Below are 16,881 nucleotides of genomic sequence, written 5' to 3' on the forward strand. Positions count from 1 at the left end.
GATACTTTTTATTTTTTGGCTGATTGTATCTGTAAATATTATATGATATAGTAGCCAAAATTTAGTGAGCCCTTACCATATACCAAATAATTTATGATCTTTATTAATTGAATCCTCACAAGAAGGAACTGCTATCATTCCAGCTTTACACAGAAGGACACTAATTCGAAACCCTAAGAAATTGGCCCCAGGTCAGACTGACTAAGAGGCAGTCAGAACTCCGGGGTTCACATTATAACCTGAAAATTACACAACATAGCACATGCTGTTTCTATAATTTATTTTATTTTTTAAAAATATGTCATGCTTATTATGTGTTTTTCCATTACCATGTAGTCCCTATTTATATAATTTTTAAATTTAAAAATAAGTGGAACATAAGTTACTGCTTATATAATCTTGATTTTTCCTGGGTTTTTTTGCCTAAAGGTATAATTACTGCACAAACTGGCCAATTGTAAGACTTGTAACTGGTCACAATTATTCAACATCCTGGGACTATTTTCCAAAGAGAAGATGCCACAAGGAGCCCGGGATCTTCACAATTCATCACCCTGCCTGGCATTCACCTCTTCGTGGTCTCTGTTGCGCCATGTCTGCCTCTCTGACTTTCCTGGCTGAGAACAGCTGTAACCACACTAATCCGTCATCCCTTCGAGCAGTGATGAAGCAGTGTAACACAGAAGGTGGGCCTCTCACAGACGCAAAGAACAACATTAACCCACCACTTGTGACTGAGGAAACACCTTTTAAAACAGATTTTAAATACCTGTGGCCAAAAAATGCAAACGGTTTATCCTGGATGACCGGCAGCAGAGCACAAACAGTCTCTTCAGCGATCTGGTAGATGTCAGTGGCAAAAGGTTCCGCAGATCGGTTTTCTCTCCCCGCAAGCCGTATGGAGTGCACTGGAGATGGAGAGACACTAGTGAGCGCGTGAGGACAGCGAGTGAGGCACTGTGATGCGGTAAAGGAGCTTAGGTTAACGTGCTACGAATAATTTCAAAGGGATGAGTCGTGACTACTAAGGGTCAAATCTAGTGACATAAAAAAGATTTACAATTTGCTGAGAAAAAGCAATAGCATAAAAATAGTGGACTAAATATCCACTACAAAACACCTAGAAATACTAGATGAAGCATACATATAATTACATGCATAGTGTAGCTCAAAGTAAAAGGGAATGCCCAGAATAGAAAGAGGGAACTGAAAATCCAGGGAGTGAGCGTGGGCTAATGGAATGGCTGCTCTGACGCCTGTTGCGTCTGTCAGGAAAATAAAACATCAGGTTTCAAGGGTGGCCTAGAAAGGCGTCCTCCAAACAAAGCCAGGAACCTCTAAGCTCTAATCTCCCAGTGAAAAGTGGAATAGGGAAAACAAAAACAGTCTTCGTAAGGGCAAAGGGAGACAACTTCCTCTGCTGACCTTGGCTGTGAATGGGGGAAAAGTCTGTCCTTCTGCTTTTTCTAGCCAAAACCTTGTATTTATACAATCTCGAAGCCTAAATTCATACTATCTTGGTGATCTGGGGAAAATGAAGCTGAAAAATAACTCGCAGTGGTACTGGAGTTGGATTTTTAGATTCCACACGTAAGTGAGATCGTATGGTATTTGTCTTTGTCTTTGATTGATTTCACTTAGCATAATGCTCTCAAGGTGCATCCATGTTGTCACAGGTGGCAGGATTGTCTTTTTATGGTTGAAAAATGCCCCACTTTGTTCATGTATCTGTTGATGGACATTAGCTTGTTTCCATAACTCTGCTGTTTGTAAGGGATGCTGCGGTGAACTGCGGACTGCAACTGTCTGAGGTCGCGGCTCCGCGCCCTTCAATTACGGACCCAGAATGGGATTGCTGGGTCCCACTTGTGCGTGGGAGTTCTGTTTTTAATTTGTTAAGGAACCTCCATACTGTTTTCCACAGTTACTGTACCAATTTACATCCCCACCAACAGTGCACACAAGTTCCCCTGTTTTCATGCCTTCATCAACACTTGTTATCTCTTGCCTTTCTTTGCTAATGGCCATTCTAACAGGTATGAGGTGATATCTCACTGTGGCTTTGATTTGCATTTTCCTTTTTTTCTGTTTTTCTATTTTTTAATTGGATTGTTTGGGGAGGTTATTTGTTTTAAGATTTTATTTATTTATTTATTTTTTAGAGAGAGGGGAAGGAAGGAGAAAGAGAGGGAGAGAAACATCAATGTATGGTTGCTTCTCGTGAGCCCCCCACTGGGGACCTGGCCCGTAACCCAGACATGTGTCCTGACTGGGAATTGAACTGGCGACCCTTTGGTTTGCAAGCTGGTGATCAGTCTACTGAGCCACACCAGCCAGGGCAGAAATAATAATATTAAAAATAAATTAATGTTGTAGAAAGCAGGAAAATAGTAGATCTAATAAATACAAAATGCAGGTCTTTGACAAAATTTCAGCAAAATAAGCAAATCGCTGTAACTATTTAGTTAAGAAAAAAAGAAGAAAGTGGAAATACACAAAATAAGAGAAGTAACTCTTAAACTCAAGGAAACTTTTGAAAATCAAAGGAGACTATATGGCACTACTCCATGCAATATACTTGGAAACTTACATGTAATTGGGATATCTTAAAAAAATACAAAATTGATTTACCAAAATTGATCCCAGGAAAAATAGAAAATTTAAATAGATCATTTTTGTAGAAGAAATACAAGTTGTTGATGTATTCTTGCAAAAAAAGCACTAGCCCTGGCCAGTGTGGCTCATTTGGTTGGAGCATCTTCCCGGAAACTGCAAGGTCCCGGGCTTGATGCCCAGTCAGGCCACATGTCTAGGTCTCAGGCGCAGTCCCGTTCACGAGGCAGCCTATTGACGTTTCTCTCCCTCCCTTCCCCTTTCTCTAAAACGAATGAGCTTGTCCTCGGGTGAGGATTAAGAAAATAAAAAGGCACTAGGCCTAGATAATTGTCTAGGAAAATCTTCTAAATGTTCACAGGACATAATGTTACATGAACTCTCCACAGCTTAGAAATAGAAAGAAAGTGTTCAAATTTTTTTCTGAAATAGCTATAACAATTATTTGATTACATATAATTATATATAATTATATACATATTTTCCAGTCTTTTCATATAATTGTTTTCTATATATAAATTTCACTTATATTTATATATGTATAATTATATATTTATATATTTTCATATATATTTATATAGATAATTATATATTCCAATTATATGGATATATATGAATTTCACATGTATTTTTATATGTACAATTATATATATTTATATAGCATATATAATATATACTATATATTTATATTTTTCATATATATTTATATATAATTATATGCACAAAAAATATATGAAAAGACTGGAAAGATTATGTATATAATTATATATCATTGTTGTCATATTTATATATAATTGTATAATTGTATATATAGTTGTATAATATATAATGTTTTATATATATATATGTAATGTGTTATATATATATATATATATATATAACAATTACATGAAAAGACTGGAAAAAGCCCCACAAGAAACCATGGGACTGCCTTTCTGGTGAATGACAGTGGACGCAGGGGTGGGTGTGAAATGGCGCTGAGAAAAGGAGGCCTGGGAGAGTGCCCAGCATGTGACTGCGCCCCGGTGACTGAGTCTCCGTGCGCAGCCCCTCCCAAAGGCCGGGCCTTGCTGTGCCGACGACAACGATGGTTCTCCTTGACCAGGGAGTTACCTTTCCCAAAATACTTTCAAGCAGCCCTGCCTAGTGCTGGGACTTGGAGAAAATGGTTCCTGTTCTTTCCTCTTCAGAGTAGTATAGAAAATAATGTTTCCATTTCCAAGTAAAGCAGGCATGGGACAAGAAAAAAATCCCCACAAATATAAAAATTCATTAAATACAAAGCAAAATGTTTCTACTTCCTCAGTCCTACTTCTCACCTCAAAGGAAACCAGTTACCAGTTTTGTGCATTCTGCCTTGGCTCTGTGTACCTTCCATACCGTTATCTGCGTATTCCTCACTGTATCAGTCTGTGTGTGTGTGTGTGTGTGTCTTTTTAGGGATTTACATGAATGGGAGAGTACCATAACACTGTTCTACAGCTAGCTTTTTTCCTCATTTAATGATATAATGAAGTGTTTTCCATATCTATACATGCAGGCTTGACTCATTCTTCTTAAGTGGCATCATATCCATTTGTAACTGTGTTCTATAATGTAACTAATTTTCTATTCATGGATGTTGATGGTTTTCTAGGGCTTTGGGAGGGGGGTTATGGTGTATTTGTTGTGTCACTAAAAATGATACTACAGTTAAGAGTTCTGTTTCTAAATGTTCACAGACTTTGGGAAATATCACTGTAGGTGCTATTTCTACAGCTGATTTTCAAATAAGCCAAGGGAAGGCTGTTGGCTCCTGAAAACTGGAGGATGTTGGAGCTGGTAGAAGCTTAGGAAGTGCGCTCAGTACAAACATTTCACTTTACAATGGAGAAAACTATCATTACTAAGACTAAAAGTAAACATATAATTGTATAAGACTTCCTAGCTTCTAAGAGCTAGTGAGTGTGACTTTGGACAAGTCACAGTGTTATAAAGGCAAAGAACCCACCTCTCATTTGTTTTATTGTTCTATTTAAGCTGCAAAATGTAAGCAAAGAAATAAATGCCCTGTATTGTACAAATCACCTAACTGAAAAGAAAGGAAGGGGAGTAGAATGGATACATAAGAATTTCAAAGTTTCTTTCCTAGGAATATCTGAAACAAAGCTCCAAATGATTTATGTGGCTACTCCCTCCTCAGGATAATGAAGCTTAACTCCTTATCTCTCTCTTTTTTATTGTTGTTTGGTTTTACTTTTATGAATTTATTTCATAAACTCACATACATTTGCAGGGTTATGTGTATAGGCTGTTCTTTGCCACTTTTTTTTTAATTGTTGTTCAGTCACAGGTGTTAACTCCTTATTTCTTGAGCGACTTGCTTCCAAACAGCAGGGTATGGAGGGAGGAGAAAAGTCACCTAACAGTGGAGAAACCGGGCAGACAGGGCTCAGCCGGACTGACGGTTGAGTTTACCACCGTCTGTGATAAGTCGGATTAGTAGTACCCACCCCGACATACGGCGTGAAGATAGCACTTTCCCTCTGTCGTCTTCCTCCCCCAAAACCAATAATCTCAGTCTAACCGTGAGGAAAACAGCAGGAAAATGCAAATGGAGAGACATGCTACACGGTCCCTGACCTGTACTACTCAAAATTGTGAAGGCACCCAAAACAGGGAAGTCTGAGAGACTGCCAAACACTGGAGGAGGCGAAGGAGACAGGAGGACTGAACAATGTGGAGCCCTAAACGGGGTAGGGAACAGACAGCAGGGAGACAGGAGTGCGGTGTGAGTCCAGTGTGGAGTTTAGTTAACAGCCATGGTTTCTGAGTTGAGACAAGTGCTCCACAACAACGTGAGATGTGAACTACAGGGGAAACGGTGAGGAGTTCCCGAGGCTCTGCACTGTCTTTGCAACTTCTCTGTACATCTAAAACCATTGTTAAAAATTGTGTTTTACTGAGAAGTACAGTTTGGGAGTTACAAACTAGCCGTGGGGATGCAGAGTACAGCGTGGGGAATACAGTCAATAGTACTGGAACAGCTATGTATGGTGCCAGGCGGGTACCGGGCCAATGAGAGGACCACTCTGTGAAGTGTCTGATTACCCAACCACTATGCTGTACGCCTGCAATTAATATAAAATAATACTGAATGTCAACTGTAATTGAAAAAAAGTAAATGGAGAAAACATAAAAAAATAAAAAGTATATTTAAAATAAAATAAATAGAAACCTTATTTAATCAGAGACAAAAAATTGAAGCAGATGTGTTAAAATGGTAATATTGAAGGGCAGGTAGTTGGTGCACTAAGCTTTGTTATATTACTCTATATAGCCAGTTTTTCACTTTTGGTTATTCAAAAGCAGCTCCCAGCAGACCAGCACTCTCACTGAACACGAGGAAAGCTGAGCGAACCACACACAGACACACTACACACCTGTGTGAGAGCATCTGTAAACTGCTGAGGCACCCGGGACTTGCCTGGAGGGAAGAGAATTCTAGAGGGGGAACAGATCCTTCCGGACTCTTTTTCATTACGGAGATGTGTCAATATTTGGCATGGGTCAGGAGTGCCAGGCTCCAGGCTACTCCTGAGAAACCCAGAAGCCAAGAGAAACGCTGTGCTGCAAAAGCAGCTAGAAAGTAAAGGCCATGATCCCAGGCAGAGAAGTCCTGCGCCTTCTCCCTCAGGCATCTGGGTTATTCTTAAATTAGGTATATCAAGAGATAAAGGGAATACAAACAGAAAGCCGTTGAAAAGAAGAATGGTGTTTAATTGAGTTTCACACTGCTGTAAGAAAAACATTGAAGTTTACAATCCACGAACAAGAAAGATCCTAGGAAGGACAGGGCAATAGGTTCAAAGTGAAGCACGGAAAGAAAAGCGGCTTACAGAAATCAACAGCGTTTCAGTGTGCGGTTGGGCAAAGCCAGGCAGTATAGCATATGCATAAACAGAGTCCAAGAAATTCAGAAAGGGGAGATGTAGAAAAGACAGTTTCCAAGATATAATGGCTGGAAATTTTTCCAAATTTAATAACAATTGTAATCCCACAGATCCTCACCAAAACTCAACAGGCACATAATAAACTTTTTTGAGTAGTAAAGAGACAGTATTAAAATCGGCTAGAGAAAAGAAGACAATTGCATATAAAGATAATCAACATTACTGACTTCTCTTAGAAAATAACACAGGTCAGAGAACAATATTATGTCACCTGAGTGATGGAAAATGCCAACCTAGAATGGAGTATCCAGATCACATAGCTTTCAAATGGGACAGCAAAAATACAGAAAATTTCAGTCTCCTGAGAGAATTTGTTGCCAGCAGACGGGCTACAAAATGTTTCCTTCAAGCTGAAGGAAAATGACTTTGATAGAAACTCAAACTATGCAAAGGAAGAAAGTGCTAAAAATTATACAAATGGGGATAAATATAAAAGATGTCTTTCTCATTTAAACATTTAAAAACATAACTATTCAGCCCTGGCTGGTGTGGCTCAGTGGATTGAGTGCCAGCCTGTGAATGAAAGGGTCTCCAGTTGATTCCCAGTCGGGGCACACGCCTGGGTTGTGGGCCAGGTCCCCTGCAGAGGGCACGTGAGAGGCAACCACACATTGATGTTTCTCTCCCTCTCTTTCTCCCTCCCTTCCCCTCTCTTTTTTTAAATTTATTTTTTTAAATAAACATCCAAAATAAATAAATAAAAATATAACTATTCAAAGCAAAAATAATAAAAATGTACTGTAAAAGTAAAATGTACGACAGTAATGGCAAAAAGACAGGAGTGAGAATGGGAGCGTGGATTTTAAGGTTCTTAAATGTAACATGAAATAGACCAGCATGTTAAAAGGATCATACACTGGGCCAAGGGAGTCTGTCCCTGGGCTGCAATGATGTTTCCACATACACGAATCAGCAATGTGATACATCACTGTAACAGAGTAAATGACAAACATCATATGATCATCTCATAGATGAATCAAAAGCATGTGACTTCCCTTCATGATAAAGACTCTCAACAAATTGGTTTATATAGAAGAATGTACTTCAACATAATATAGGCCATAAATGACAAGCCACAGCTAACATCACACTCAATGGTAAACAGCTGAAAGCTTTCTTCTAAGTTCAGGGACAAGACAAGGACGCCGCATGTCACCACTTCTATTCAACACAGCACTGGAGTCCTAGCCAGAGCAATCAGGCAGGATAAAGAAATAAAAGGCATTGAAATCAGAAAGGGAGAAGTAAAAATGTCTCTGTTTGCAGATGACATGATTTCATATGGACAAAGCCCTAAAGAATCCACCAAAAAGTGGTTAGAACTAATAAACAAATTCAGTAAAGTTGCAAGATAAAAAATCGATGTACAAAAATTAGTTGTGTTTCTGTAGACTAACCGTATATCCAAAAAAGACATTAAGAAAACAACTCCATTTACAGTAGCATCAAAAACAGTAAAATGCTTAGGAGTAAGTTTAACCAAGAATTATGTTATTTGAAGACAGACAGTGATAAGTAAAAGATTTATATTGTGACTTCTGGAGCCACCACTAAAACAACTAAAGAGAAACACAGCCAATGAGGCAACAGAGGAGGTGCACAGAAAATGGTTTTTCATGTTACCTTCATTCGAAAAAAAAGGAGTCAACAGGGGAAATGGAGCCAGTCACAGACGGGACACATTGAAAACAATTGTAAGACGGTACGTTCAATACAACCACATCAGTAAGTACATTAAAAACAAGTGCGGGTTAGAATGCCATTTCCTAAAAAGTTCTTCTAGCTCTAATTATAACAGAATAAAGGTAGCTAAATTTCTTAGTTTAGAAATATAGAAGTCATATTATTGGAATGCAATCTTTTTTTAAATTCTTAACCAATGACAGTTCTTCATTGCTTTTAGAGAAGAAGGGAGGGAGCGAGAGAAACATCAATGTGAAACAGAAACATTGATTGGTTTCCCCCCCCCCCCCCATGCACCTGGACCTGGGATCAGTGCTCTGACCAGGAATCAAACTCATAACCTTTCAGTTACAGGACGACGCTTCAGCCAACTGAGCCACCCCGGCCAGGGCTAGAATGCAATCTTAAATGACTGTTATTACTTACCTTCCAATATGGAGAATCTATCATGTTTCAAATTGCTCTGTGTGTATCATCTGACCTTGTAAATTGCCTAGATGGTAGTAAAAGTTAACATACCTTCCACTGAGTCAGGCATCTTTTCGCCCCATTTGGCAAAATAAAAGGAGCCACTTCCTGCCCAGGGAAAGCAAATCAGTCTAAAAATTGCATCAGGCTTTGGGTATAAGCAGTTCACAACTTTTTCATTCCTGGGGAAAAATAAAAATATAGTTAACATTACATATCTTAATTAATTTGTTCAAACTGACTTAGATGTGTTTTGATGAAAACTCTTATTAGTTATAAGGAGAATATGTTCAACTATAAAGTGATTGCCAATTTTTCCAATAGGAAAGGCCCCAGAAGGGTTTTATGATTTGTTTTTGACAACTAAATATGTAAACTTTTAGGGATGTAGGTGAAATAGTCAAGATTTTCTATATAACATTTCGTAAGTACATTTAATATGCACACTTAAAGTGATGAAAATGTTAATTTAGAAATTGCCTTTTTCACAATGTAGGGAGTAGTTTTATCTGAACAGTTTAGGCAGCTTTGATCTCAGTGTCTTCATGACCACTAAGCATTTTCAGCTCATCTGCAGGTTGTCCAGAGTAGGTAACTTTCACTTCCTTTGGAGTATTAGATTAATGTAACTTTTCGCATCTGCATGTAATGTTGCTGCTGAAAATTTCACCCCACAGATCCAAATATTCACTCACCTAATATTAAGACATTGCTGTTTTACAGCTGAATCCAGTATGTACATATTTTGTTCTCTATGATTTAAATACTTCTATAAAGTTTTCAGATTGATCATTAAATTGCTTACAAAAATACATAATCTTTCCAAATGTGAGACCATCAACCCTAGTATAATGATGAAATGTGTTGCCTCTTTTTTTTTTAAGCACCAGTCTGTGAAATGATCTCTGTAAGCAATCAAAACTAATGCTGATTGAGATCTTTTCAGGTTAACATGCTTTCTCTAAAGAGGATTTGGTTTTTCATAAAAAATAATTTAGAGAACACTAATAATATGAGAGACTACACAAACGTAAGCACAAGTTAAAGTTTCTGTGAGGAAATGATAATTTTTGAAGAGAAACTCCTTGCTTTCTATTTGGCCACTTATGTTAATAATTGCTAATTTAAAGTTAAAAGTAAAAAGGACTCATTTTAATTTTTATTTTTGAAGAAGAATATTCATACTTGGTGCTATATTGCCACCAACAACCCTATTTTGAAGAAACTCATAGATCAGCCCTAAATGAAAATTTCTCTACCATTTTCTCGAAAAATGCTAGAGCCGTTTTTCGAAGAGCAAAAAGCCTTCCATAGAGGCTACCACAATTTGGTTGAAACCTCATAGCAAATGGATGACTTTTCTGAATCTCAATGATTTTTGACTACTAAAGACTCTAGAATAATGACTGGAATTCAATATTTATTCAAACAATTCATATTTTTAAGGTAAGAAGCCATACTTCAATCTATATAAATGATTTGCATTCTAATAACCCAAAATGGGTGAGAACAAGAGTGGGTACGGGTTTTGTAGTACCTGAAGCCCGTGCAATTTGTAGGAGTAAAAGCATACACAAAGTTATAAATACAAAATTAGGTGAAGAACTTTTGATCCTCAGTTTCAAGGTAAAACCATCTTCCTTTGGGCTGGGGGTGGAGGTGGGGGTGGGGTGCCTTTTGCTTGTTCAGGGTAGTGTCAGTCTCAGTGGGCTCTCAGAACCCATCGTAAGGGGACACTTGCACCACACGGTGAACCTGTGGCCAAGACTGCATGCAAAGGCAGAGCCTTGGGAGGGCAACGTCCATCGCTGCTGAGCCTGGGCAGTTTGTAGAATTGGTCTCACTGTTAGGTTCTTCCCTCTCTCCCCATCCATCCAACCTCTTCTCTCCACCGAGAGAAAGGATCAAAGACCAGTAAAACCTGCCATGCTTAGGGCGGCCAGCCTTCAGGGTTGAAGCCTACTGCCTGAGCTTGTTTCTTTATCTTCTCTTTATTTCTGGGTAAACAGTAGCATTCTAAACTTGAGAGTGGAAAGTGAGCAGAGAAATCATTTAATGTACCATTACAACCGAGTGAGAAAGAAGAGGGAAACACAGGCACCCGGGTTCAATTCCTGACTGTACCCTGTCAGTGTAGCATTAGGCAAATGACTCGAGTGCTTTAGAGTCTCAGTGTCCTCATCTGTAAATTGAGGATAATAATAGTGTCTTCCCTACATTTGGATTAAACGTATCAAAGATGCTTAGTATAGTTTTAGGTAACACCAAGCAAAATGAATGTTACCTACTATAACTGATTTGACAGTTGAAGAAATGAGACACAGAGACATGAAGTTCCTGGCCCAAGGTCACCCAGCCAGTTGGTGACAAATCAGGAATTGGAACACGAATCCTGTGGATCCTAAAAGCTACTTCCCTACTTAACCCCTTTCCCATATTCTCTGCATCAATATGCAAGTGGACCAGTAGGGGACGGGTGTGGAGAGCACGTAGGGAAAGCAGAGCACTAGGAGTCAGGGAGAAAAACCTCTTCTCCACTTTGGTGGGTAACCTGACCTCACCTTCTCCCGTCCTCACCCGCGCAAGGGCCTCAGCCAAGTCATGGATTTGCAAGTTCACTTTAAAATCACTACCAATTCAATAGCATTTTACAAAGCGAGCGATTACCGACATTTACAATGCCTTGCCCTAGGAGCAATAGACAACAAATGAGGCTTCTGTGTGAAGCGCCTTTGAGTCTAACAAGGTGACCTTAAAAAAGCAGGGTGTTGGAGCACCTGGGGTTGGGCAGAAATAGGCTGCACACAGAACGATGTACCTGGCTGTCCCAGCTTTGCCTGTATTTTCCATGCTGTCAGGAGATGGTGCAGATTCACCGGTCTGGGCGACTTGTTGGCCAATGCCAAATTCAGCACCTCTGCGGAGAAAAGTCTCTGATCAGTCTGTGCACGCAGAAGAGTGACCAGATTTCTTTTTAAATCTGTTGGCTGTATTTACTGCTGCAACCCCTATTTTTAAAAGAAGAAGTGGGTAACTGATGTCATCCGAGCATGAGAAGCCCCCTGCCTCCGTTACATTCGGTGACCAGTAAGCGCTTCCATTAACTGAACCTCCCGCGGATACGCCGAAAGAGAAGGTACAGTATATCTAAACTCTGGCAACGAAGCAATGCTGCAAGCAAGAAGATTGCACTAGGAGGGGGAAGTTTGTTTTTAATATAGGAATGTTTTGGTTTCCTAAATATTTATATATATATTTTAATCTTAAGGAAGAGCTAGGGAGTCCAAGAAAGACTTCACTACTGTGCCAGATTTCCTATTTTGTAAGCTGCAAATATTCAGAAATGAGAAAAAAATAAGTAGGAAGTTCTGCTCTTTGTAAAGGCTTTTAGCTCTTTACGCCCTAGGAGCTCCCCAAATCCCAAGAAGTAATCATGTCTCAGTATTTGGCTGTGAATCTCATAACTGTGCCTAAGAGCCCGGTCAGATCCCTCAACCTACCGCAGTCCGCAGGGCGCAGGGCAGGACACTGCGAGCGACGGAGAGACTTGCTTAAATAGAGGAAGAGGGCTCGCAGAAGGCGGGGTATCTGTCTGGCAGAAACTTTTAGTAGTAATGGCCCGGAACCACCTGGGTGACTCACCAGGCTTCTGCTGACTTTGGAAGTACGTCCTTCTTAGGCAATGATACAAAACACAGAGAAAGCTGTCTGCTTCTAGCAGGGAAAGTTGGCAGTCAGCAGCGATACACTCTCAGTGTTTTCAACACTGGGCTCTTATTGACCCACAAAGCTTCGATAAAATTAGGCTGAATACCTCCCATTCTTTCCAACTGAAATAGGTAAAGCCCATAAAAACCGTTTCTCTGATGTCGGTTTATGTTAGACTGGCACATTTTGTAATTAATTATACCTAGGAAGATTAAAATGTTATCCAGTGTTCAAATTTATTGAACAGTCATTTCCTGAGGGCCCACGATCCTGGATCATTTCTCAACATTGGAGGTATCTTCTTGTAAAAACAATATGGACTCTCCCCTCCGGAGAAAACCACTAGAGGCATTTATTAGATTGGAGCCCCAGAGGAGAGAAGAGAGGGAGTCCAGGAGGGGCAGTCGGCACGAGCCCATGGCTTAGACTTTTCCAGAACGGCAGCACGATGCGAGGTCAAAGATGAAAGATGCCCAGTGAATTCCAAGAAGAATAGTTTTTTTTTAAAGTAATCTACATATAGATGCATTATAATAAAACTGCAAAACAGATAAAGAAATAAAGACAAAAAATATTCAAAGCAGCCAGGCAGTGAGGAAGTGGGGAGGGACTGTTATCTCGGAGAGAATCGCGGCTGGACAGGCAGAAATGTAAGAAGCTAGAACAGAGTATAATGGCGTCTTCAAGTGTTAAAAGGAAAATTGCTAAATTAGAACTCCCAACTTTTTTTTATCCTCACCCAAGGATTTTTTAAAAATTGGTTTGAGAGGGAGAGAGCAATATCAATGTGAGAGGGAAACAGCGATAGGCGCCTCCCCTGTGCCCCTAACTGTGGATGGAACTCACAACCTCGTGGTGTACAGGACAGTGCTCCAACCAACTGACCCACCCAGCCAGGCTTCAGAACAACTTCCTAGGTACAGGGTAACGAAAGACATTTGCAGACAAGTAAAAATGAAGTTTGTCACCAGAAGTTACTATCTAAATAAAATTTTACAGAGAGCACTTTGGGCAGAACATAAATGATCCCAGATGGAAGATTTGAGATATCAGAAGGAACTACAATGAAGACCGTGGTAAATATTTGAACAAGTGCAAATCAACATTGATTGCATGAAATAATGATGTCTCACAGGCTTTTCAATATAGAGAGAATTCAAATATCAGACAAAAATAATGCATGCTAGGAGCAAGTAAAGAAAGATCCTTACATTATTATCTTAGAGGTTTTATTAAAGGTTTATTAGGCTTTAATAAATGTTCATGCTTTGGTTTTTTTTCAAGATTTTATTTATTTATTTTTTAGGGAGAGGGGAAGGGAGGGAGAAAAAGAGGGGGAGAAACATCGATGTGTGGTTGCCTCTTGTGTGCCCCTTCCTGGGGGCCTGGCCCGCAACCCAGCATTGTTCCCTGACTGGGAATGGAACCCGTGACCCTTTGGTTTGCAGGCTGGCACTCAATCCACTGAGCCTCACCAGCCAGGGCAACCCCAGCTTTTTAACAATCAGTGCCTCACTGTGGAAAACTGACCCTGCAGTCTGAGACACCTTGGGATTTCAGCCGAGGCCACAGTGGTGCCCAGGGTAGGCTCCCAAGGTGATTGATTACCCGTTAGTTCTTTGTGGAGCACAGCTGCAAGACTAAGACTGCAGGGCCGCAGGCTCCTTCCGCCTCTGCACACCCTGACATGGGCTAGTCTCCCCTCACCATTCCTAGACCCCAGTATAGCCCTTCCCCCAACAGTGCATTTCCTTTTGGAGTTCCTTGGTGTCCCTTCTTGCCCATCAGAAAACTTCTACTGTTGAACTTCAGAAAATATGGAGCCTGCCCTTTCCTCCTGGGAGGCTCCTTGGATCATAGAAAAATTTCAACACCTCTTTCTCCACTAGTAGTTACACACACTGAGGGCTAATTGGGAAAGGCAGCCTTGCTTAAGTTATGAAAGGTCTATATTCTCCTTAGGGTCATGGGTGTCCCTCTGCCTCCACCTGACTTAAGAGGTTAGGGACATTCAGGGTCTCATCAAACAGCCAACTGGCTTCTACCTCAACTTTAGGAACTTTAGGAACGTCTAAAGCTCCACCTTGCTATTCTGTGTGTGTGTCTCCCTCTCTGTGTCTCTCCCTCTCTTTCTCCTTTCCTATATCTTCTCCTCCTCCTCCTCCTTCCCTTTCTCTTCTCTTCCTTTTCCCTCCCTTTTTTCCTCACTCCCTACCCCTTTGTTACTATACATACGCTAATAATGATAAAGAAGCAAAGGAATCAGTCGTGCTTATATGCTTACATTCGAAGTCATAAGAGGATTTGACCTTTACAGTCACCCATAATCTTCATTAAATTAGCCCAGAAATCCAAATTTATAAACCTTAAAAATGAGAAAACCACTGATTTCTAGCAATATTCCTGCTACATATATAATATCACAGTATATAAAATTGCTGAGTTCAATACTTACCCGCCTTGATGGAGGTAAGAAGGAAGGAAGCTGTTTTTCCCAAGAGGTAGAAATGAAGGGCAAGATTTAGTCGCCACCTGTCTGAATTTAAGAACATGTTGATTCTCTTGCCCTCTGAGAACCACTTCCCAAATCACTTCCTGTGCCAGAAATGGCGATTCGGGGAAACCTTGTGCGTCTAGCACTTTGAACAGCAAGTCACAAAATCCTCTGTGGGGTGGATTTCGTTTGTGTGTTTTATCTGTGCCTGGTCAGGAAGTCTCATAGTACGACGCTCTCCAACTGCCTACTACCTGCAGGGCAGCCAGGCCATGGAGCAAAGGTGCTGCACAGCTGTCAGCAAAGGGTCTCCAGGTGGCTCTGTCGGAGGGTTTCATTAATTATGCATAATCATAAAGGGAAATTTGGCAAACTGCTAAAAAATCATTCTGTAAAAGACATAACAAAATTAACTAAGCATTATTCAAATACATTTCCTCCACACAAAATGTCCAGTTGGCTGTAGTTTCGAATAAACAAAAAGGCATAGTGAGGGCTTTGAAGGGCCAAGACGTCTGGCCCACACCCTGGCTCTAAGGTCAAGCCGGTTCTGTGAGAGCCAGGGGCTGGACCCCTAGTGGGTTACCGTGACAATCTGTGAGTCTCCAATTTTAGCCACAGTCACTTTGATCAGAAAGAAATGTACCCAAATTGTAATACATTTTATGTTTTACATGGAACCATAGGTGATTTTAAATTTTTCTACTCAGGATAATTTCCTAAATGTTCTTTAAAAAGTGTGTATCATTTTCAAATGAAAAAAAGACATTTATCCAATGTTTCCCTTTTGGAATCTACTTGGATTCCATTTTCCAAGGTACCCAATTTTTCCCAATAATAAATTATTCCTACTTTTATAACATAGGGCCCTATCAAAGTTTTTATAATAGAATCATGTTTTGTTAGTCATTGGTGGTATTATTACCTGCTTGGTAGCATTCCTATTATCCATTTGTCTACCCACCCTCCGTGCTGGAACCACAGTGCCGAGAGATGCAGGCAGAAAAACACTGTAGACTTCCGCCTCCACGAGCTCATAGACTTGTGGTGGGGAGGGGGCAGGGAACATTAGAAAACAGATTTCTACAGCAGAGTGTGACAAGTGCTGAAGTAAAAGTGCTCTGACACGTCAGGGGGAGGACCTGGAGAAAATGAGGAAAGGCTTCTTCTGAGGTAACTCTAGGTGAAACAGAGAAGTGAGAGTGGGACCTAGCCAGGAAAAGAACAGAGAGAGTGGCAGCCAGCTGATAAGAAAGGTGCTTGGTGAGAGAAAGCCAGATGGTGTAAGAATCTGAAATCCTTGCAGCATCTGGGGTAAGAGGCTCGCAGAAGAGACCCAAGGAAAAAAAAACAGTGACAAGGTCACAAAGAACCACACAAGACATCTGGATGACATTTAAGCTTCATTTTAGAATGATGGGGTCTTCTGAAGAGTGTTTTAAATGGGTCAGATTTCAGAATTGTACTTTGGAAAGCTCGCTCTGGCTGCAATCAGGACTATGGGCTGGAAGGGACAGGAGTGGAAGCTGGGAAAACCAGCGTGGCCATTAGTGTGATTGTGCAGAGAGGAGGAGATGCAGCCTGGCCTGGGGTGGCAGTACTGGGGACGGAGACTGTGGGGCACTTGGAGAGATAGATACCCGCTTCCAGGACTTGGGGGACAAGGAAGAGTACAGAATCCAAACTGACCCTCAGACTCAGGGCCTGGGCAACTGAATGTTTCTGAGGGGAAAGAGGAAACGTATTTGAGGTAGCATTCAAGCGATGTATTCTCAAGCCCTTAAAGAGCTACTCATACCGAAGCAAAAGAACTTGACCTTGTTTTTTATTCCTTTTTGATTAAGATAATAATGAGGAGGTTCTTCTATAACTAAACAAGAAGACTCCCTGGGTTCTCAAAGATCCTTTCTGTTTGTCATTAGG

General features: G+C 40.5%; 1 protein-coding gene across 1 annotated transcript in view; it reads right to left on the minus strand.

Annotated features, from left to right (window-relative positions):
• OLAH (oleoyl-ACP hydrolase) overlaps positions 1-15,941 on the minus strand; it is a 28,218-nt gene extending 12,277 nt beyond the window's left edge. Inside the window, exons 1-5 of the mRNA XM_024578384.3 lie at positions 15,884-15,941; positions 14,920-15,000; positions 11,575-11,673; positions 8,808-8,938; positions 770-908 (exon numbers count right to left, since the gene is read on the minus strand). Coding sequence (XP_024434152.2) covers positions 770-908; positions 8,808-8,938; positions 11,575-11,673; positions 14,920-15,000; positions 15,884-15,897 — 464 coding nt within the window. The 5' untranslated portion in view covers positions 15,898-15,941. The remainder of the gene's footprint in view (positions 1-769; positions 909-8,807; positions 8,939-11,574; positions 11,674-14,919; positions 15,001-15,883) is intronic.
• Positions 15,942-16,881: the final 940 nt, after the last annotated feature.

This window comes from Desmodus rotundus, chromosome 4 (assembly GCF_022682495.2).
Source record: "Desmodus rotundus isolate HL8 chromosome 4, HLdesRot8A.1, whole genome shotgun sequence".
NCBI classification, from domain to species: Eukaryota; Metazoa; Chordata; class Mammalia; order Chiroptera; family Phyllostomidae; genus Desmodus; species Desmodus rotundus.